This window comes from Pan paniscus, chromosome 7 (assembly GCF_029289425.2).
Source record: "Pan paniscus chromosome 7, NHGRI_mPanPan1-v2.0_pri, whole genome shotgun sequence".
In the NCBI taxonomy this organism is placed as follows: domain Eukaryota; kingdom Metazoa; phylum Chordata; class Mammalia; order Primates; family Hominidae; genus Pan; species Pan paniscus.
The window spans coordinates 120,413,136-120,435,880 of record NC_073256.2 but is presented as its reverse complement, the minus strand read 5'-3'; the positions used below and the strand labels follow the sequence as shown (position 1 = coordinate 120,435,880).

Sequence of the window (22,745 nt, the reverse complement as noted above, 5' to 3'; positions counted from 1 at the left end):
GACAAAACAAATGACTAAAGCTGCATAGTTCTGCTAGACTTTATTCAAAACTGGCTCTATTCTTAATTATTTGAGAGACCTAAAATTCTAGTGTTCAAATGTAAATACCCATCATATACTGAAAAGTCATCTTCAAATTTGTGTTCTGACCCAAATTTGGCTCAATTAAATCATACGAAAGTCAGACAACACAAATGGTTACACCGCAGCATATAACAAAATCCTGGTAGCAGCATAGCAAGTGAGCTATGACATCATTTAACTCTCAAACCGAACTGTAATCTTAAGTTACACACACCACAATACACCTTTGCACAGGTAATTTTATTCTCTCCTGTGGGTGTTGACAGTGCTCATTGATTGAAATTTGAAACATTCAGAAATCCCATACCTGAAGATGGTCACATATTCTTTACATCATGATTCAGTAACTATTCAACAGTTATGTCTACTAAATACAGTGAACAAAACAGTATAAATGTTTACACCATTCCCCTGTGAACAGGGCTTTTGTGCACAATAGTAACAAATGGAATTAATGCATACCATGATATCAATAAGGAAAAGACCTTCTCTTTAAATAAACTATTCTGTTTATAAATAAACTCTGATTTCTTTAGTACACATTTACAGACCTGATCAATAAAAAGAAACAATATATATATATTTTTTCCTTTAAAAAGAAAATGTTGAGATACAGACCACTGTGGGAGAATTCACCTAGGAAAGGGGGTAAGAAGCAAGCAAAGGATACTAGAGTTAAAAGTACGACCATACTGCAACTTATTTCCGTTAGCACACACAAACACAAGGACAGGATTGTCGGGGGAGGAGCCCATTTTCACTTGAATTCCAGCAAGTTGCAATCAATCTTGTAGTACACATAGGGGTAGTATTCTTGTTGACTCAGGTTTAAACCTGGAATATCCATAGGAGCCTATGGAAAAAACAGACAATTATTCAATTTTGTATTTACAGAATTCAAAAAAAGAAAGCAAGTATTAACATTTACCTTTTTATTGAACATCTACTCTGGGCTAAATGTATGCACTTAAGGCTAATTTATCTGAGTTAGACATTATTCCCATTTTGCAAATGAGAAAACAATCTCTGAAAGACTGACTTCTCCTAGGAAACACAGACAGTGAGTGGTAAAGCCAGGTTCAAGTGTTCTGACTGCATATGTATTTAGCATGATTCCACCAACCTTTTTTATGTATACTGTAAAAATTAACTTTTTAAATCTTGGACTTAGAATACTGAGTTGATGGGATACAAGACTTACAAAATATGGAGTAAAAATAAAGCAAGTATGATTTATAAGTAATACTTATTCTGTGATATCAGCACTTTGAGAGGCCAAGGCCTTGAGCCCAGGAGTTCAAGATCAGTCTGGGCAACATAGTGAGACTCTATCGCTACAAAAAATAAAAATAAAAACATTAACCAGGAGTGGTATTGCGTGCCTATAGTCCCAACTACTTGGAAAGCTGAGGTGGGAGGATCACTTGAGCATAGAGGTTAAGGCTGCAGTGAGCCAAAACCATGCCACTGCATTCTAGCCTGAGCAACAGAGCCAAAAAACAAGCAAGGATAACACTTATTATAAATGCATGTTATAAGAATTTACTGCTAGAACATTTATGTATCAAATAATTATACCTCTCATTTTATCCACAATTGCATGAAAGTGTAGCAAGTTGGCCGGGGACAAGGTGGCTCACGCCTGTAATCTAGCACTTTGGGAGGCCGAGGTGGGCGGATCACCTGAGGTCAGGAGTTCAAGACCAGCCTGGCCAACATGGTGAAACCGCATCTCTACTAAAAATACAAAAATTAGCCAGGCATAATCCCAGCTACTCGGGAGGCTGAGGCAGGAGAACTGCCTGAACCCAGGAGGCAGAGACTGCAGTGAGCCAAGATCACGCCACTTCACTCCAGCCTGGGCAAAAGAGCGAAACTCCATCTCGGAAAAAAAAAAAAAAAAAAAGAAAAAGAAAAAAAGTGTAGCAAGTCATTTCCCGCATTTCCTTCTATCAAGAAAAACTGATTTTTCATAGTTCTAATTAATGCCTATGTGAGATGCTACCATCTACCCTAAACTTTTAAAGAGAAAAAAAAAAATCAGCAAGATATTTAAAACCAAAAATATAAAGTAAAAGCCCACTACAATTTTTTTTTTTTTTTTTTTTTTTTTTTGGGACGGAGTCTCCCTCTGTCACCCAGGCTGGAGTGCAGTGGCGCAATCTTGGCTCACTGCAACCACCCCCCCAGGTTCAAGCGATTCTCCTGCCTCAGGCTCCCAAGTAGCTGGGATTATAGGTGACCGCTGCCACGCCCAGCTAATTATTGTATTTCTAGTAGAGACGGGGTTTCACCATGTTGGCCAGGCCGGTCTCAAACTCCTGACTTAAGGTGATCCCCCCGCCTCCGCCTCCCAAAGTGCTGGGATTACAGGCGTGAGCCACCACGCCCAGCGGCCCACTACAATTTTAAACAGCAACAACAAAAAAACACAAGTAACTCTGTTTATATCTTCTTTTGTTTAAAAAATAACAGTTTTGTTTAAAAGAAGATATAAACACATAATACATTTTTTGGTCTGTTTTTTTTTTTCTTTTTTCAGATGGGTTCTTGCTATGTTACCCAGGTTGGTCTCGAAGGCCTGGGCTCAAGTGATCCTCCCGCCTCAGCCTCCTCAGTTGCTGGGACTACCGGCATGTCCCACCACGCCCAGCTACGCCATTTTAGAAAAATGAACCTACCTTGAAAATACTCATCTATTGACTCTATCGCTTCTACCAAATAAAATTAAAATAACTGCTTATTTTCTTCCTCTCTGCAATTTATAGTTTTTGTAAATAACTAGTATCACTGGTTTCTGTATTTCTGCAGCTATAAACATCTGATACACAGCAAGATAATTACTAGCTTGTAGAAATGCCAAGAAGCAAAACACAGATATAATTAGTATAAAACAGGGTAAACAATGTAAATTACTATGTTTACATAACAAATTGAGAACCTCAAAGTAATAAAAAATGATTAAGTATCATACTTACTCTCCCTTTTCTGTCTATCTTCTTTCAATCATTTTTTTTCTGAAATTCACTTCAATTCTTACTCTACTGGGCTAATAAGTACTTACATCAATAATAGCTGCTGCACTGCTGTCTAGATGTTTATACAATTCATGTAATACTTCTCTCAGTTTCTTCAAAGTTTTCTTATTGGGCTGAAGTAGCATTGCTTGGAAGTTCACTGGCAAGCCATACCTTACAAAAAAGCAGAAATACAGTATGCAATACATGCAAACATGTAAAGAGATTTTCTTTTCAAAGCAAATATTCTCATACTCTTTAATCATGGTTAACGGGGAGAGAATATCTCCCTTTACCTTTACAAGTTCAACTAATATATATAGAAACTGAAACTAATATACACAAAAAACTTCAATATAAACAGAAATGCAAACCTTTGGTCCCCACTGTCCACTAGAAATCTCTACGCCAATTACTAGGAATTACTTCAATTACCATTCATTTTTTTTTTTCTTTTGAGACGGATTCTTACTGTTGCCAGGCTGGAGTGCAGTGGTGCAATCCTGGCTCACTGCACTCTCCGCCTCCTGGGTTCAAGCCATTCTCCTGCCTCAGCCTCCTGAGTAGCTGGGATTCCAGGCACGTACCACCACGCCCAGCTGATTTTTCTATTTTTAGTAGAGACGGGGTTTCACCATGTTGGCCAGCATGGTCTCAATCTCTTGACCTCGTGATCTGCCCGCCTTGGCCTCCCAAAGTGCTGGGACTACAGGCATGAGCCACCACGCCCAGCTCACCATTCAATTTTTAAGGTAATATATGAATATCCTCAGGAAATAATAAGAAGTAAGGTCAGCAGATACTTTTATGGTAATAGCATGAGGTTACCCACATCTACTTTGAAAATTTGAAAAAATTTAAAAATAGTGAGCATGGTTACATGTAAGTTTTGGGGTGTTTTTTTGTTTTGTGTTTTGTTTTTTCAGGCGGAGTCTCGCTCTGTTGCCCAGGCTGGAGTGCAGTGGTGCAATAGTGCAGTGGCACAATCTCGGCTCACTGCAACCTCCACCTCCTGGGTTCAAGTGATTCTCTGCCTCAGACTCCCAAGCAGCCAGCACTACAGGCACGTGCCACCATGCTTGGCTAATTTTTTTATATTTTTAGTAGAGACAGGATTTCACCCTGTTAGCCAGGATGGTCTCAATCTGACCTCGTGATCTGCCTGCCTCAGCCTCCCAAAGTGCTGGGATTACAGGCGTGAGCCACTGCGCCTGGCCAAGTTTTGGGTTTTTAAAAACTATTTCTAATATGAGCAACCCATACATTGGACCAGAAAATGATTTTTTAAATATCTCAAAATATTAAAATACTTTAGGTTAATATGAAATGATTTCAATAAGTCATTAGCATACTATGTATCCAATGACATATAAAACACCTGAAGGATCTTCCTTTTAAACAAATATTGGTTAATATTTAATCTACTTTTAAGTACCTACACAAGAAAAAGAACCTGAGGGTATGGCAGCATAAATCTCTTTTTCTAAACCTGGTGCTAAAGAACAAGACTAATATGCATTTTATAAGCTGTATGATGATACTGACAATCTCTGTTTCATGATTGGCCCTTTGGTTTCTCCAAATCAATTTCCTATTGCTGGACTGTGTTATAATAAAGAGGTCCAATGTAAGGAATCTATGAACTCTTCAGTTCCAAGTTTGGCAATTAACTTGCTTTACCTTAAAACAGACTCAACGAAAACCCGTAATGCTTTCACGTGAATCCATGCAATAAATGCTTCACTAAAATTCACTTTCAGCCACCGTACAAGTGGTCCCTATAAAAAGAAAAAAAATTACCACAAATTTGGTCTTAGAAATAGCAATTAGATAGACCAAATATTTTTTTAAGTGACTACCTATTAGGAATCTATAGAAGAATTAAGTCGCATAATTCACTTTCTACATGTTTCACTATTATTCTCATTATCTCAGATACCTTATCTTAAATTAGATTAAAAGGTTCGCCACTACAGAGAGATCTCAACAGACACTAAAATGCATTGAACCAATTCACTAACACAGAAAAAGGTATATATTTTAATAAAAGTAGTTAAAATGGTACAAAATATAGAAATGCCTTAGGTTGGAAAATCAAAATATAAAGATCTGAATTTACTACACAACACTCTAAAACAGTTAATACATGTAAAATGAAATTCAACTTACAAACAACTTCTTAGTAACAAAGATAAACAGTTATGTAGGCAAGTCATTTAACAGCACTAGCTCTTAGTTTTCCCATCTGTAAAAAAGGGAGTTGGTCTAGACATCTAAAACCTCTTTACATTCTAAATTATATAGCGTTAAGTTCTTTTTAAACTTCAAATATTTAGTAGGATTAAGCGGATTTCAAATACCTCCTCTCTCCATACTTAAAAGATTCAGCTAACACTTCCTTGGATAACATTATTAGGCTCATTTGGATGTACCAAACAATTAATTTAAGCAAAAGGATAGCAAAACAAGTGAAAATCTTTAGTCAAAATATCTATTTTTTAAAAGGATTTTGGGTTTGCCCTAAAAAGCTGGTTATTTTGACATTACTTGGTTAGAATGAGTTTCCTCCTAGTTGAGATGATATGGCTTATAAAGTACTTGGAAATAATTTTCAATATTTCCCTTAATTTCCTCTTACATTATTAAGAGAAACACATTTTCACTCATTATGTTTCCCTTTCCAAACAAGCTTTTAGTCTTCACAGTAATCCCACACTTGAAGATGGCAAGAAAGTTAACAACATCTTTGATTTTCACAATTCCACTCGTTTCCCATTACACCTAGAACACACCAATTCTCCAATAGCTTAAATACAAATTGCTTCAATAAAAGATTGAGGCATTGAAAAAATCTGCCTCAAGAAAGTGAAAAGTCTTACTGAAAAGAACTTCGTTACTTAACTAAAATCACCCTTCACCTACAAGGATGTTAACCAGAATACTGCATTTAAAATTAATGTCTGATATGGATTTAGGTGGAGTAATTTCTTTTTAAGTATGTATTTTAGGATAACTATTCTATCTACTCTATTCTATCTCAGATAGACATAAGCTTTAGAAGAAAGCTTTCTTAGAAATAGAATAGTTATCTCTAGAACAGTTAAGCTTTAGAGGAAATTCATTCTGATTATTCAATTAAAAAAACAACTAAAATCAAATGTCTTAAAACCAAAGCAGATTTTTACTTTCTTTTAAATCAAAGGAAAGCAATACCACTTTTTCTTCTGCTTAGTACTGATAATACTAAATATTAAAAACACATACAAATTGTTTTTTCTTATCAGTAGAAAGCCTGTTCATTTCTTCTTTATCTGCTTTCATCTCCTCTTCATTATACTGGAAGTCACGAACAATGAATCTAAATTTGGGGAAAAAAAAAACAAAATTGTTCACATTGTATACAGCTGATCTAACAAAGTAAATAAACAAAAAAACAATAATCTTACTTGTTTTCTCTGGCTTTGTGTCTGAAGTCATCAACTGCCTTCCTAAACAAGGTGACATTACACAGGTAACTGTCTTGGTCCTCTGAAAGAACACTATGGAAAAAAAAAGTCCATTTAAAGATTTATACGTATTGCTGTCTTTCATATTAAGGGCAAAATTCAGAAACAGGTGGAAGAGAAAAGTAGGGTATAATAGCCCTTCCCAAATCACCTCAATGCTTTTCAATCTGGATTGCCTCAAACACCGAAGATACTGAATGTTTATGATTTATTTTGCTTATGATACCTTAACACTCTACATTTATTTCTTACTAACCAACAAAATTAGACATTAACTCCAGTAAAGCATCCAAACGCTAAGAACCACACTTTTCAATCAACATCAGCGCCAAGCTGCTTTGTTTCCAGTGTCTCCTTGATAAGCACACTCTTCTTTTCTGGAAGCCTAATTCTTTCTTCCTTTCTCCAGGCCAACTCAGCCCCACTGAGGCCCAGCCTAGCCTCTCTGCATTGCCAGTACCTTAAACCTTGGATCTTTCCTTTGCTCCCATGACATCTCTCAATCAAAAACTGACAGGCTGGGTGCAGTGGCTTATGTCTGTAATCCCAACATTTTGGCAGGCTGAGGTGGGTGATTGCTTGAGTTCAGGACTTTGAGACCAGCCTGGGCAACATGGCAAGACTGTGTCTGTACAAAAAATACAAAAACTAGCCAGGCGTGATGGTGCACACCTGTAGTCCTAGCTACTCGGGAGGCTGAGGTGGGAGGATCACTGGAGCTGGGGAGGTTGAGGCTACAGTGAGCTGAGATTGCACCACTGCACTCCAGCCTGGGTGACAGAGTGAGTCCCTGTCAAAAAAAAAAAACAAAAACAAAAACAAAAAACCCTGATGAACACAACTGTCTAAGTAATCTCTGAATAAATGTGCCTGTATGCATCTCATGGCTCCATTTTAGGCTTTAGAAGGTCCCAGTGAGGTCAGAACTTCCATTCAGTCACAGCTCCATGGACATCACTAGAAAGACCTTTCCAGACACAACTGCCAGGAAATTTTAATGGTCATTTAAATCTGTAATACCTTTGGTGAAAGTCCACTGTTTGAAAGGTGAATGGTATCGCTTGTGATAGTATGGTCCAAATTTGGCTTTCAGAATTTATCTATAGTGCCTCCTGTATAGAAGTCCTTATGTGAGGTCCACAAGGCTGCACAGGCAGCTGTTTCACAGCGATAACCTTGGGGCAGGGGACTGTTACTGAGGGGAATCTCTTCTCCTTTCTGTCTTTCACATACTGGAGTTCTTCTAATGTTTAGTGTTTTTTAAACAGCTTTACTGAGATATAATCGTTATACAGAAAACTGTACGCATTTAATGTCTATAATCTGAAGTGTGGACATACGCATATACCCATGAAACCATCACCACAATCTAGACAATAAACATACCCCTCACTACCAAAAGGGTCCTTGTGCCCTTTTGTTGGTTGTTTTCTTTGTTTTTTAATGTTCAGTTTTACAATGTGGTACTTCTGAAATCAGAAAAAGGAAATTTTACAAAATGGAGGAATGCTGGGGAATTTAAAGATACTATATTAAAAAAATGTTTAAAGCAAGTGTAGTTTTTCCTGAAGCCTAAGAACCACCTGTTTAGCCAAGTAAATTCAGGAGGCAATTACAGTGTTAATCACAGAATGGCTTTAAGTACTGAATCTACCCTACTCCTCGTCAGCCAGCCAGCAGGGGCACGTCCCTAGTGTATGACCAGCAGACACCTCCAGGAGTACTGATCACTGTAATCGCTGACATGCAGAGAAAACTCAAGTACTCTGGATTTAGAACCTCCTGTTAAACTGTATCTTCTCAAAATGATTACCCTTAATTCTTGCTCCTGGTGTCCATCAAACCCAATGAAGGGCAGCTACCAAGTGGACAGAGCTCAATTTAAAAAACCGTTTAAGGATCTTCTGCTTTGCCAAGATTTACTCAGTGATGTGTGAACTGCTTGAGATCAAAACAAATCCAAATCTAACTTGACAGGCTATTTCAGGGCCACAAATAACGTTTTACTGTTATCATAGTAATCTTTTAAACTTATCCAACACTTTGCTGTTTTGAAGACCCTTCCAAAAGCATTTGGTGCTTGACATGGCCCTGTGTCAATGAACAGGTTACCTATTAAGCAGGTTCCTAGCCATTGTGCAGAGATCTGGGACACAGCAAATTCCTATGGCTTACTCAAAATCCTGATGGTGAAAAAAGCCAAGATAAAACTTCCATCTATCTTATAACTAAATCCTACTATGCCACCTTATTATGAAAAATAAATAAAAGCCACTTGCTTTCCCTCTTTCCCCTAAGGAAAGGTATTTCTTAAAACTGTTTAAAAAATAAACCACGAGTCCTTACTATAACAGACTTGTAGTCATTTAACATGTACTGAGACTCTGTAATGCAAGCGCTTGCTAGATATTAGTATAAAACTAAGACAGCATTTCCTGATCTCCAGGTATGGGTTTAGTAAAGGAAACAGGCATACACAAGTAACTGCAATATAGAGTTGTAAGTGCTGCAATAGAAAATATACATGATACACTGGGGAATTAGTAACTTTATCTGAGGGGATTCAAAGGAGTTTCACCAAAGTGGTGATACCAGGTGGAAGTTTGAAAGAAAGACAAAAAAGAGAAGAACGTTCCAGACAGAACCCCATATGCAAATGAATATAGATGTGGAATAACATGGTGCATCTGAGGAATTGCCAGAAATAAGTATAACTGGGGCTCAGCATGGTAGCTCATGCCTGTAATCCCAGCACTTTGGGAGGCCAAGGTAGGCAGATCACTTAGAGGTCAGGAGCTCGAGACCAGTCTGGCCGACATAGTGAAACCTCACCTCTACTAAAAATACAAAAATCAGCTGAGTGTGGTGGCACATGCCTGTAATCCCAGCTACTTGGGAAGCTGGGGAAGGAGACTCACTTGAACCCGGGAGGCAGAGGTTGCGGTGAGCCAAGATCACACCTCTGCACTCCAGCCTGGGTGAGAGAGACTGTGTCTCAAAAAAAAAAAAAAAAGGAAAGAAAAACAATATATATATACATATATGGCTGGGACATAGGATACAAGGAGAGGGTGTGTGTGTGTGTGTGTGTGTGTGTGTGTGTGTGTGCTGGGGGCAGGCAGTCAAAATGGGGAGGGACAAGCAGGGTTTTAGCGGGAAAGCAACACATTTGTATGTCACAAAGATGAAAACAGCAGCAATGTGGAGGACTGATGAGAGGAGAAAAGGAGACCAGCTAGGGTCAATTACCATGGTCCAGGCAAGGGATGAGGGAGTCAGAGCTGGAGCAGTGGCAGTGGGTCTTGGGGGAGTGGGGAGAGTAGATTTAACCCTATGAAATTGTAGATATTTGACCATTTTCTGACCTACAAAACAGCAATTTTTAACGGTTCAACCAAATACTATGGAAGGTGGAAATGACATAACTGATTAGACTATTGCAGGCGGGGGGCCGGTGGGGGGAGGGGGGTGCAAGGGCAAAGGAAGATTCCAAAATCACTGACTACCACACTTGCGGTTTGGATCACTGGGCAGACGTTGCTGCCATATACTACAAGGCAACTAGAGAGTTTGAGTCTGAGATTGGGGTGATAGTGTCAGTTACCTAGGAAATACCACATGGAGTGGTCCAGTAGGAACCAGGTATGTGGTTGGGGGGGAAGGCTGGCTACAGACGAAGATTTAGCAGTCCGAAAACTGCAGGTGAGGCTAGAGCCATGGGTGTGGTTGAAGTGGTACTGACAGGAGAACAGACCATCTCCCTCAGAAACTCTGAAACATAAAGAAACTTCTGGACAGTGGCCAGTATCATTCTTCCTGCACTTCTTAGCTAGGCTCCTCTGCTTCACTGGGGACTCCAGATCCCTAAAGAAAAACCTCTGTGAAGCATCCATGAGTTTGTGATGTTGCTTCCAATGACAGAGAAAAGGCAAAAGTTAACCAGTGATCTGACTCAATCAGACTATTTTAACAAGCAAAAGCAGACCAAAAAAAAAAAAAAAAGGAAAGTGGTAATTCTGAAAGGACAAGTGAAAAGCACCTCTTTCTGAACAGTGTTTCAACAAAAAAAAGCAGAACAGCAGCACAGCCTCCACTTCTTTGGCCACAGCCTTGGCATGGCACTTATACACATTGCTGCATTTAGCCTCACAGCAATGGTAGTATTTCAAAACTGTCCAATCTTTGTAGAATATTTTATAAATAGTTATATTTTGTGAACTTTAAAATTCTTTCAGGTTTGAGGACAGTTAGAAGAATAGATTGAAAAATACTAGATTGAATATTAAAGTGAATATTTTTCAATCTACCTCAAAATTCCACTTTCATCTTCACTGCTCCCAACAATAATCACTGAAGTTATCATACCAAAAAGTAATGTGTTACTACCTATAATTAATTAACTTGTGTAAAGCACATAGAACAAAGACTAGCTCACAGTAATTACTCAAAAATGCTGGTTTTGATGATAAGCCAAAAATTCAGCATCAGGTCATAGAGATCTTTCCTAAATGGCAGACAATATTCCAGGCTCACTCAAAAAAGCCTATTTGCCCCTACATGAACTGCACATACTCTTGATGGTGCTATTTGAGCTAGTGCTATGTTCTCTCTGACTAAATTTAAACAGGTAAGTTTTTGAGTCAGTGATTCCAAATGTACTTTGAACTGAGAAATAGGTAGAAAAGATGTTTTCACTGAGCAAGGAAAGGCTGGAAGCTCTCGGAAGATTAGTGTGCACTTACAAGTCACTTGCAAAAAGTCTTGACTGCATTAAACTGTTCCCTTCCTGAAATTTGCCCTTTAAACTACTAAAGTGACTGTCCAAAGATCTAAATCTCTGATGGAATATTTTTAAAGTCTTTCTATCAGAGTAAATCTGAGCTTACTTAATGAGCCTACACACCACCCCCCTGGACATCTGGGTTGGCGTATGTCCATCTCTGGAGGACATTCTGTGTGCACCACGTCCTCACTCTCCTCCTCTATCTGCCTCCTAGACACAGAGTCAACCTCTACAGCTCTAATGCCCTAAAGATCTGTCAGTATCAACAGCCTGAGTGAGCCACCAATATCAAGACACAACTGTAGTCTTCAGTTTACCATGTGAAGAGGTGGTATGAAGGAAAGATATTCCTCCAAATGAAAAAAAAAAACATTCATGATGAGCACAAGTTTGTTGTTAAGTTCCTAAAAGATCAACATATGTGAAAATACAGTAACATTATCTTGTATTTTGAACACTCCATTAAGTCTTAAAATAACTTCATAATATATACAAGGAAGGTGCTATGCTCCATTTACAGACAAAGAAAATGAGGCCCAGAGAAGTTAAAAGACTTACCCCAGGTCACACAGCAAGTTGGTAGCAGAACTGAGGCAGGAAATAGGGTCTGGAGGCAGGGAACCTAAGGTTGTTTCACCCCGGTTTCCTAGAACTAAATTGAAAGGAAAACCCTAACTTTCCACGCCTAAGTAACAAAAGGACCAGAGGCTACTCCTTTTGACCTTTCCTGCATGGCAGATGGGAAATTGGCTGTCTGCAACAAATCCGACTGATTGGGAGGCCAAGTCTTCATTCGCATAGAAGTATAACTTTGTAACTTCACCCTAGCCTCTGATTGGTTGCTTTCTGCAACCAATCAGATATTTGCACAGGAGTGTGACCTTTGTAACTTCACTTCAGCCTCTGGTTGGCTGCTTTCTGCAACCAATGAGGCTCACTGCAGGCTACCACGTCATTTACATGAGGTGAGCATGAAGTGGCCAATGGGAAACTTGTAGGAGTTATTTGGACCCAAGAAGATTCTGTATCCAGGCCCTTGAGCCACTGCTCAGGTCTGCTCCTACACTGTGGAGTGTACTTTCTTTCGTTTTTAATAAATCCCTGCTTTCGTTCTTTTGTTGCTTCATTCTTATTTTGCTTTGCTGGGCATTTTGTCCAATTTTTTGTTCAAAACACCAAGAACCTGGACAACTCGAAGTCACAACCCTACCAGTGACGGACCCTACCAGTGACAGACTCTACTGGTGACAGAACCAGCAATAGAACTCAGATCCCTGGGTCCAGGACTCTTTCCATCATACTAAGCTACTTCCCACATGACACAATGAAACTGGAAAAGAAAATATTTCATGGGCCTGACCTTACTAATTCCACTTCTTTACTGCCTCCTATATCTTCCACCCTGCTGCCTCCCCTTGAAGCACATATATATCTATAAGAATCCTTTGCGGTGGAGATACACTGTATTTATATTTTCTCAAAGAATATCTGGTGTGGCAATGGCAGAACACAGAAAAATGACATGAAATAGTGTTAAAAGGGTACAGGACCTGGAGCTAAAAGATGTGAGTTCTAGCCCTAACTCTGCCATTGGACACTTTACACAGCCATATGCCTCAGGCAACTATTTAAGCATTTTAACTTCTTCTTCCATGAGAATAAGAATGATAACTGTCCATACTTCTTCACAGACTTGTTGTAAATTTCAAATTAGACAATGCATGTTAAATCTATAAATTTAAAAAGTGCTTAATAAAAACAGGTTTGTTTTTTAAATAAAAGGAACACACAGATTAGGTAAAATCTAAGCTCAAAGTGATGGTGAACATCTGGAGATCAACACGGCAGTCCAGTAGCCATTCTGGTACACTTCCTTTGCCAAGTAAAATGAGGAATTATAGACACATAGTAGGTATGCAATAATGAATAAAGAATTTTCAAAAGGCAGCACAGTGAGGCAGAAAAAGTACCACACCAAAGACCTAGGTTCTAGTTCTAGCCCTGCCACAAATGAGATGTGTGATCCTGGGCAAACTATTAATACCTCACTGGCCTCAAACTTCTAAGTCTATAAACAGGAGGTTGTCAAACAGACTGTGCCAAGTCCCTTCTAGGTCTAAAATTATTACAACTAGAGTTCATAGAACTCACTCATGAGGTTTATTTATCACAAAAGCAAGACAGCAAACATATTTCCTAAGCCAACATCCAAACTCTAAAAGGAATTCTAGGAAACAAATGGTTTTACAAAGACTTCTACTTACTTGCTAGACCTTGGAACTACCATTTCGGCTAGTGTTTCATACTGCTTAATCCAGTCGTTGTGGTTTAACCTGCAGAAAAGGTACAATACACATTGGAAAAGAAAAACAAGTCCCATTTCCTGCCATATCCAGGAAGAGAAAAAATTATGAGACAAATAGGAAATCTGGCTATAGTAAGTATACTTCAACTCTATTTAACAAAAAAAATTCGGGTTTCCTACTGAGAATGAATTTCAAATACACTGAGTAATGCAGGAAATAGAGATCACCACCCTACCTCCAGTAACTATTGCAAAAGAGGCACATCCTAGAACTATGTTTGGAAAGGAAGTAAAGCACAGTATAGATTCTAAATTATTTTCAAGCTGCATAGTTCATATGTATTGTGCCTCATTTTTAAAAAATGGTCATGCTAAAATCACTATCATTCCTGCTCAGTGGCCATTATGAAGGACTGAAAAAAAACTATATTTATGGAAAGCACAGAGTACCATGAGGTAGTAAGTAAATGAAGTGACAGTAAACTATGTTGCCACAAAACATTGTGCAACAAATTTCTCTAGAGGCCACTGGCTTCCAGGGGTGTGGGGAGAGACAACTATGTTTGAGATTGAAAACAAAGAATTATAGTGTGTATAGGCCAGAATAGAGAATAATTCATCATGTAAGATGTCCTAGGTCCTATGTTTCAATTACAAGGTACACAAAACTGTAAAAATTTCTGGTTTTGAACCCAAGTTTTAAATAAAGGTTGAGTGAGTCAAATATTTCATCTGGGCAAAAGTTATTTTCCTACATAGTATAAAAGCACAGATACACAGAATTTGTTATAAATAATCAGTGTTTCAGTGTAGCAGACGGGAGTTATGTAACTAGAACACAAAATAAAATTTCTGGAGTGAAATCCTTAGATTTAAGGCCTTCTCCCTGTGCAAAGAAAAATCCAAAATTTTTTCTAGCATACTGCAATAAAGGGGAAAAAAATGCAGAATTGAGATACTACTGTAGCCACTGTAAATTCCATGGAGGCATCATTTTCTAGTACTCCAAATCTCTGAACCAGATAAAAATGCAGAGCACAGCAAGGAAGTCTTCACACAATGATACTCTGAAAAAGACCCAAATCTCCCACCTGAGTTTGGATCCCCCAAACATTCCCTGATAGCAAGACTCAGTGTAAGTCAAAAGTGAAACCATTAATAGTGCTATACAGACACACACAAAGTCCAGGTCTTCCTACAAGTACCCAAAGGTTTCATTTCATTTAAGATTAACTATGATCAAATATTAAATAACATAGAAGGCCTAATCCTAAGGAGATTTCAAAGGTTATCTAGTCCAGGGGTTAGCAAACTATGCCCATAGCCAAGTCTGTTTTGTAAATAAAGTTTTATTGAAACAGCCACATTCATTCGTTCACATATTATCTATGGCTACTTCAGCTATAACCACAAAGTTGCCACAGTGGAGTAGTTGTGACAAAGATCACATTGTTTACAAAGCCTACAATACTTACTATCTAGCCCTTTATAGAAAAAAATTGCTAATCTCTGATCTAATCCATTCTTTGCTTCTTACAGTGCTTAATTAAACCTAACCAGTCATAAAGATTTTTTCAGGAAAAAAATGCAAAGACCTTCCTATTTTGAGAAATCTAAAATCTGTATTTTTTAAACAATCAATAATTTAGCATTACTTATGTTTGAATGAGCCAATTCTACCAAGCTGCTAAATTTGATTTGGAAACTCAATTTATAATTGAAGTCTCCATTGCCAGGTTATGATCTAATTTCTACTTTATGTGCCACATGAGCAAATGTTGATGACAGAATGAATGGCAAGGTTATATTCCTTTTACGCTTGGATTTTATGGAAAACTTCAAACTACAATACTAGATACTAACATTTTTCTTGTATTTTAGCAAGTAAAACCTTTTATAATAGAAAGACTTACTTGGGAACTACTACCAGTAATGTGACGAGATACTCTGAATCAAGAACAAAGTCATCCTTCTTCACAATTTCTGCTAGACTTCTAGTTAGCAAACTTCCTCTGAGGAATTAAAACAAATTGTTAGGCTGATAATTATGTGCTTCTGTAACACAAGTAAAGAAACAGCAGGCTAATCATTTTCACATATACTATATATACATTGAGAGGGATTAGTCTTAGTCAACATTTTTACTTTGTAAGAAGTCACCATTTAGCTGAATATATCCTACCCTTGCAACCAACGAAATATATTCTATCAAAATTTGCCTCTAGTGTTTTGTGTTTGCTTTAATTATTATAACTCAGCTCTTCTCTTGCCTACATATATAATATCTTGACTGGAAAACTGCTATCTACTCATTAGATATCAATTAAAGTCTATTCCATCATATAATTATGAAACTATGTCATCTAAGCACAATACCTTCAGTGTTCTTCCCTCCCTTGGGTATCATTTGATACTAGGCAATTTTGGTAGCTAACCCAATAATTAACTCTTTCAAATCAGTCTTCATTTGTCTTCCAGTAATCACTTTCCCATAATAAATATGTCTTGCCCTGTTTGTATCACTCACAGTATCCAACCAACTTTCCCTCTAGGATATGAAGGCACAACTTGAATACTTTCATGCTTAAAGTTGCACTTGTAGTAGTCATAGTACAAGGGGATCAACCAAAAAAATTCAGTCCTATTTTAAAAAACCTAACGAGTGAAAAACCTAAATTCTGAAAACAGATAAGAGAATAACTATTACATCATAAAAGGATTATTCTATAGTTAAGCGATAGGTAATTACTATGCAGTTAAACTATGATTTCATTTAAAACAATTAATTTTAGACTATTTTTCAGTGAAATATCAAATGGATAAAGGGATAAGCCAGGACCCAGTTCACAAGTATTATTTATAAAACAAGTATAATAAATCAGCCTCACATCTGTTTGGACTAGTCTGAATTCTATAAACTTACCTTAGTGAGCTTTTCTCCATGAAGTAAAAGAAATACCATTTTGATTACAGAACAACATAAACTGAAACTAACTAAATCCCAACAATATCTCCTTCGGTGCATGCTAGTATGCTTCCCCAGTTCTTAGTACTCAAATATACTTGATCTGCTTACGCATTCTTTCGTTCCAAATTCTGAAGATTTCCTTTCAGGTTATTGTATGCAGATGCTCGAGATTTCAGGTCATTATCAATCTGAGTTACTCCCTTTGAAAAAGAAAATGAAGAAAAATAGATAAAATTTTCCTAAATCTGCCTCTACTAATACTATCGAAGTAGCTAAACTTTAACTTCTACAAAAAAACCCACTAGTTTCTAGTGTAAGAATATTCTATTATTTTAAAAGCACGACTTTAGGAGGTCATTTAAAAAACAGCCGACTTCATTTTAAATATAATTTCCACATAAATCTTTTCAACTAAAAATAATGTTTTAGTCCACATGTATTTTAATTATCATATTACTTCTTAAACCATGGAAATGGAATCTAGGCCACTGGGTTTGGAGATTACTATTTACAAGGCTTCAATTCACAAGACTGAAGGATATTTTCCAAAATAAACTAAATTACATGAAGAGTTTTGACTACTGCAAACATCACTATTACACAGAGTATTTTTCTATGAAATTAAAATTATAGTTGAATTTATTCATAAATGTTACAAAAGCTGTTTTTCTCAAAAGAATACTAAACTAACTACATGGGGAGAAAATGTGAAGTAAACAACATTCGAAGAACTGACTTTAACATAGCTCTAGCATTATTAGCTGTGTAGCACGAGGGTAAGTCACTTCACCTCTCTAAGCCTGCTTCCCTATCTACAACAGCATCAGGAAGCAGATGATCAAATCCTTAAGGATACAGAAAAAAAGGCTCAGTCATAGTAAGAACACCACTTTATATTATCAAGTAATGTAAATAATAGTTTCTTAAACTATAGTCATCAAATTACATGATGACTTTAGTTAAAATCTTTGATAGTCTATTTATTTACATTTAACTATACAGCACACCGCATAACTAAAGTTACTGGGAGCCAAGGAAAGTCTGTCCAATAATTTAAACTACACTTCTTGCCCCAGCCAGGTCAAATGCTGGCAAACAATTAACAGGTCCTTGTCTATTTGTCTCATTATAGTTACTGTTAAGACTTTTATTCCACAAACAGATCTTGGGGGAAAAAAGACTTTTTTTTCCTCTCAAGTTCTAGGATTTCCTTTCAAGTTCAAGGATTTCTCAATATAAAAGGAGCTCTTAACTTGGTGGGTTCATGCATCGGCTTCAAGGTCCATGTACTCCCTGAAACTACATAAAATTATGTGGCACACGAATACGGGAATTTTTCCAGGCAGAGGATCAAAACTAAATAGTCGGAAGGGGTCAGAGAACCCATAGAGTTTAATGTTTGAACAAGTATTGTAGGCACATAAACATACTTCAGTGACTGCTATCACCTACCTGAATGACTTAGAAATCTTAATAGACTCCAATTTCCTATTCTACACAATCTCGGGTACCCTTAAAATTTGTATAAATACAGAATTTTCACACTTTCTTAAACACTGTTGATGTAATATTTAAGTTAATTACATAACTAAGTATTCAACTTAGATAATCTACACATTAAAGTGTTATACTTTTTAACATCTTTTAATGTCTAAAGTTGTAAGGATTTCTTCTGTGAAATATAATTAAGTTGCCTTATCAAAACCTAAAAAGTATTTCATAGTGAAATTATAAAATAAGCAAAGCCACTACAAATCAATGTGTCCTACTTGTCTCAAGTATTATCTTACCTTGGCAATTATTTCAGAAATATTTTTCAGGGACTGCTTGATTGGATATTTGGCCATGTCCCACTGAAACCTTGTTATATAAGTAACCAAGTCCACTGAAATAAGGGAATAAATTAATTACTGAAGAAAAACAATAGAATTGTTCAGTTTTTTACACAGCGATATATTTTAATGCTGAAATTGGCATTGAGGAAATCAGCAAAGATGTCATTTCTGAAGAATCCTGATTAAATGTGAACTATATTAAGTAACATGGATTAATCAAAATTTCTACCTTGTAATCTCTTCTCCTTACTCAAACTTTAATACATATTAAGATGCTCCTTCTAATTTGATTACTTTAAAAATGAAATACGTACATATTCCTAATATGCCTCATATGTAGGAGACATAAAGATTAAGAAACTACTTCAAATTATCTCCTCAAACAGTAGAATTGCATAAGAGTATGTTCTTTCTTTGATAACTTACCCAAACAAACTGAAAATAAACTTGTCGGTTAAAACCATGTGATGATTGTTTCCAGGAGTCCACATTTTAACAATTTTCAAAACACGGACCCTTTCACTTTCAAATGGAAAGAATAAAACATGTAGAGCTAAAAAAATACTCAACAACTTATTCCTCAGAAGTTTAGTAATCAAAGTGACTTCACCCCTAAAGGGATCAAGAACGGTGAAACCAAATGGTAATTATGGCAGCGCCAACTGACGGAAGTAATTCATATAAAAATATCTTTCTCTTCTCAATATCTCCTTACATAATACCAGTCAGTCAACAACACAGATGGTATTTCCAAAAGCAACTCTGTCTAGATGCACTGCCCCTCTTGGTCAACCACCATTCCACCTACTAGACTGACTGCCCTGGTTCATAAAATACGTAGAAGATCAGTAAAGGCAACACAAATTAACTTATTAATATCTAACATACCTTCGTTGTTTCTCAAAACACAAATTAACAGACACAGCAAACAATGAGATCAGAATTACTTGATAACAAAGAGCAAGAATAAGTTACTACATTTTTAACTGATTAAAAATTTATTGAGCAACTATTATTTGCAAGAAGAAATGAGATTTCAGGAACACTGGATTTAAAATATAGTAACCTTATCAGAGTAGGTGATCCTGTAGAGAATGAAAGGAAAAGGTTATAAAGGGTTATATCCTTCTTCCTTTTTTTGAGACAGGGTCTTGCTCTGTCACCCAGACTAGAGTACAGTGGTACAATCGTAGCTCACTGCAGCCTTGAACTCCTGGGCTCAAGCAATCCCCCCTCCTCAGCCTCCTGACTAGCTGAGACTACAGGCATATGCCACTACTTCCAGGTAACTTTTTTCTTTTTCTTTATTTTTGTTTGGGTTTTTTAGAGACAGGGTCTCCCTATGTTGTCCAGGCTTGTCTTGAACTCCTGCACTCAAGAGATCCTCCTGCCACAGCCTCCCAATGTGCTGGGATTACAGGCATGAGCCACCATGCCCAGCTCATTATTTCCTATTATAAAAACATACCACTAGAGGTGGGCTGATTTTAAATGAAGCAAAATGCTAAAATGACATTTCATAAGAAAACAAGAAATGCAAGTACAAATGACAACAATGGGGTCAGAATCATCTTTCTAAAGTCATTACTACATAGAGCAAACTCTATGTAAATACTGGCTTCTAGCTACAGAGAAGTCAGTAGGCTATTTTACGGGTATTAAGTAAAGAAATGCCAAAATCATACTGAGGGGGCACTATTCTGCAATAAAATTAATAATTTCTGTTCTAAAGCTTTAACAGTTACATACTATTAAATACAAAAACCTACATAAGACAGCAGGTATTCAACTGGAACAATGCTGAGATATACAACTTGGAAACTTACTTGTAAATGAGTGAATAAATAGAACCTGGAAAGAACTAAGGCAAACCTTTACAATACTGCTCTTGCAGGAGACTTGGCATCATATTATAAGCTATATTACATATTATGTAAGACTGTCTTCTATGAGACTATGTTTCAGGGAACAGGATGTACCTGGAAGTATCACCAAATTCAGTAATAATAATTGTATTTTAATGGCTTTCTATTGTATTTAGTGTCCCTTTCTGTAGACTTTTTTACATTACTTTTTGTTTCTGTAGCTTAGTTATTTGCTTTGTATGAGTTAATAATGATCAATCATGAGCATTAGCTTACCTCCATTAGCCAACAGATTCTCTTGAACTTTGTCTTTGCTATCTTCCAATACATCAGCCATGTATTGAGCTACTTTCTTAACCACTCTGGGGAAGAAAAAATATCAACAACCATTCTCAGGAAAAAGATCTAAATTCCATTCTATACAATGAACATATTACATAAAGACATGAATTTGACTCTATGTTCCCATTATACCTATCCATATAATACACAATAAATGGATCTTACCTTATAATGTTTTAAGGATAAAATGGACCAAGACTTTGTTACATGCAAAAATCAACAGAGTAACTGTAGGGTTTTAAGGAGACTACATGCAATGTGTCTCCTAGTCTAGAAAGTAAGTCATGGGAAGCTAGTGAGAAAGAGTCTGTAAATAGCCATATATTTATATGCCAAGAAACTAGACAATTTAAAGACTGACAACAAAGGAGGAGGCTGAGAACTAGCATTCACTATGTTCCTATGACATGCAAGACACTGTGCTTTCCCTTAGGAAGAAAGGGACCTGACAGGCAAGAGAACGTAAGCAATAGTCATGATGAAAAACTAAGTCCTACATTATTAATGCATTAACTGTTTATTGAGCATCTACTATTTACAAGGAGCTATGCTATAGAGGAAGCCATAATGCCAAGACTATTAGGTTGGTGCAAAAGTAACTGTGGTTCTGGCCATTACTTTAGGGGGGAAAAAAATGGCAAAAACTCCATTACTTTTGCACCAACCTAAACCAAGTCACCTACATATGACCTTGTCAATTCTTTCATTTATAAGACACTGAGGTATAAAAGAATAAGTGGCTTTTTCAAAGTCACAAGACCAGTTAACGGCAGAGCTGTGACTAGAAACATGTTGTCCTGACTTTGGAATCCAGCGTTCTCTTCCTTATTCCATGTCTGCCTCTAGGCCCTGGGTGGGATTCAAAATCATACAAGACAAAATCACTACCTTCACACATTGCTTAAAATCTCATTGGAAAGATCCAAAAATATATAAATTACTAAATACAAAGCAATCTGAGGTCAGTGCCAGCTGAGATTGCCAGGTTGCAGACAGAGAGAGAGAAAGGAAAAAGGGATCATAGCAGCTACCCAATCAAGAAAGCCCAAAGGCTCATGAGTAGGGCGATGAAGGACAGAAATGGTTTTACAAGGATGATTACATGGGAAGAAAGCATATCGTTGCCATGGGGCATATTATGAGTCATGATAAGAGGTGGAAAAGCAGTAGGCATCCAGAGAATGGTGAGAAGTCCAGACTGATGGGAGCAGCAGGCTGAGAAGTAGGGGAGCTTAGGCTAGGAAAGTGGGATGCCAGATTGCAGATACACAGCCTCTGAAGCCACACTCTAGACAGGGACATAACACAGTCGAAACAGGGCTCAGGACAAGTATTCTGATGACTACATGCTCAACAGCTAGGAGGGGAAACTGGAAGACAAATTAAGAAATTCCTGTAATGGTTTTTTTTCCTTAAAAAAAAAATGTGTGTGTGTGAGTGTGTGTGTGTGTATTTTTTTTTTTTAAAGAGAGAGTCTCACTCTACTGCCCATGTTTGAATGCAGTGGTGCAATCACAGTGCATTGCAGCTTTGAACATCTGGGCTCAAGCGATCCTCTTGCCTTGGCCCCTCAAGCAGGAGGGATTACAGGTGTGAGCCACAAGCCTGGCTTGTTAACAGTTTAAACAAGAGCCAATATGAGCCAGGAAAGGTGACAGAAGAGCTAAATTTAAATGACAATCCTATGCTGAGTGGTCTCAAACCTAAAAATCAGAACAATTTCAGAAATAATGATGTAAGTCCTAAATCTTCAACATGTTTAACTTGAGGTTTATACATATACTTGCCTATGTCTCCAAAATTCACCCATTCCTTCAAAAGGGACAAATCATTCTCATAAAATTTGGCAAGCATCTTGTAAACAGAACCATTTGCTACGAACATTCTAAAATGTTGCATGTTTACCCATAGAAGTACTTCAGAGTGTAGAATCACCTGGTGTCAAATTTATAAACGTAATGTCGCATAACCCAGAACTTCAAGATCTCCGTATGCCTATTTACAAGAGGATCTGTGTCAATGTACACAATGTCACCTCAA

General features: G+C 37.2%; 1 protein-coding gene across 3 annotated transcripts in view; it reads right to left on the bottom strand.

The window, feature by feature from the left end:
* Positions 1 to 305: 305 nt before the first annotated feature.
* Positions 306 to 22,745, bottom strand: part of ATP6V1C1 (ATPase H+ transporting V1 subunit C1) — a 203,947-nt gene continuing 181,507 nt past the window's right edge. For all 3 annotated transcript variants that reach the window (XM_034966453.2, XM_003821728.6, XM_034966454.2), the window contains 10 exons: positions 20,640 to 20,725; positions 18,454 to 18,548; positions 16,772 to 16,863; positions 15,609 to 15,707; positions 13,655 to 13,723; positions 6,548 to 6,640; positions 6,366 to 6,459; positions 4,782 to 4,879; positions 3,149 to 3,275; positions 306 to 937 (listed from right to left, as the gene is read on the bottom strand). In XM_034966453.2, coding sequence (XP_034822344.1) covers positions 842 to 937; positions 3,149 to 3,275; positions 4,782 to 4,879; positions 6,366 to 6,459; positions 6,548 to 6,640; positions 13,655 to 13,723; positions 15,609 to 15,707; positions 16,772 to 16,863; positions 18,454 to 18,548; positions 20,640 to 20,725 — 949 coding nt within the window. In that variant the 3' untranslated portion in view covers positions 306 to 841. The remainder of the gene's footprint in view (positions 938 to 3,148; positions 3,276 to 4,781; positions 4,880 to 6,365; positions 6,460 to 6,547; positions 6,641 to 13,654; positions 13,724 to 15,608; positions 15,708 to 16,771; positions 16,864 to 18,453; positions 18,549 to 20,639; positions 20,726 to 22,745) is intronic.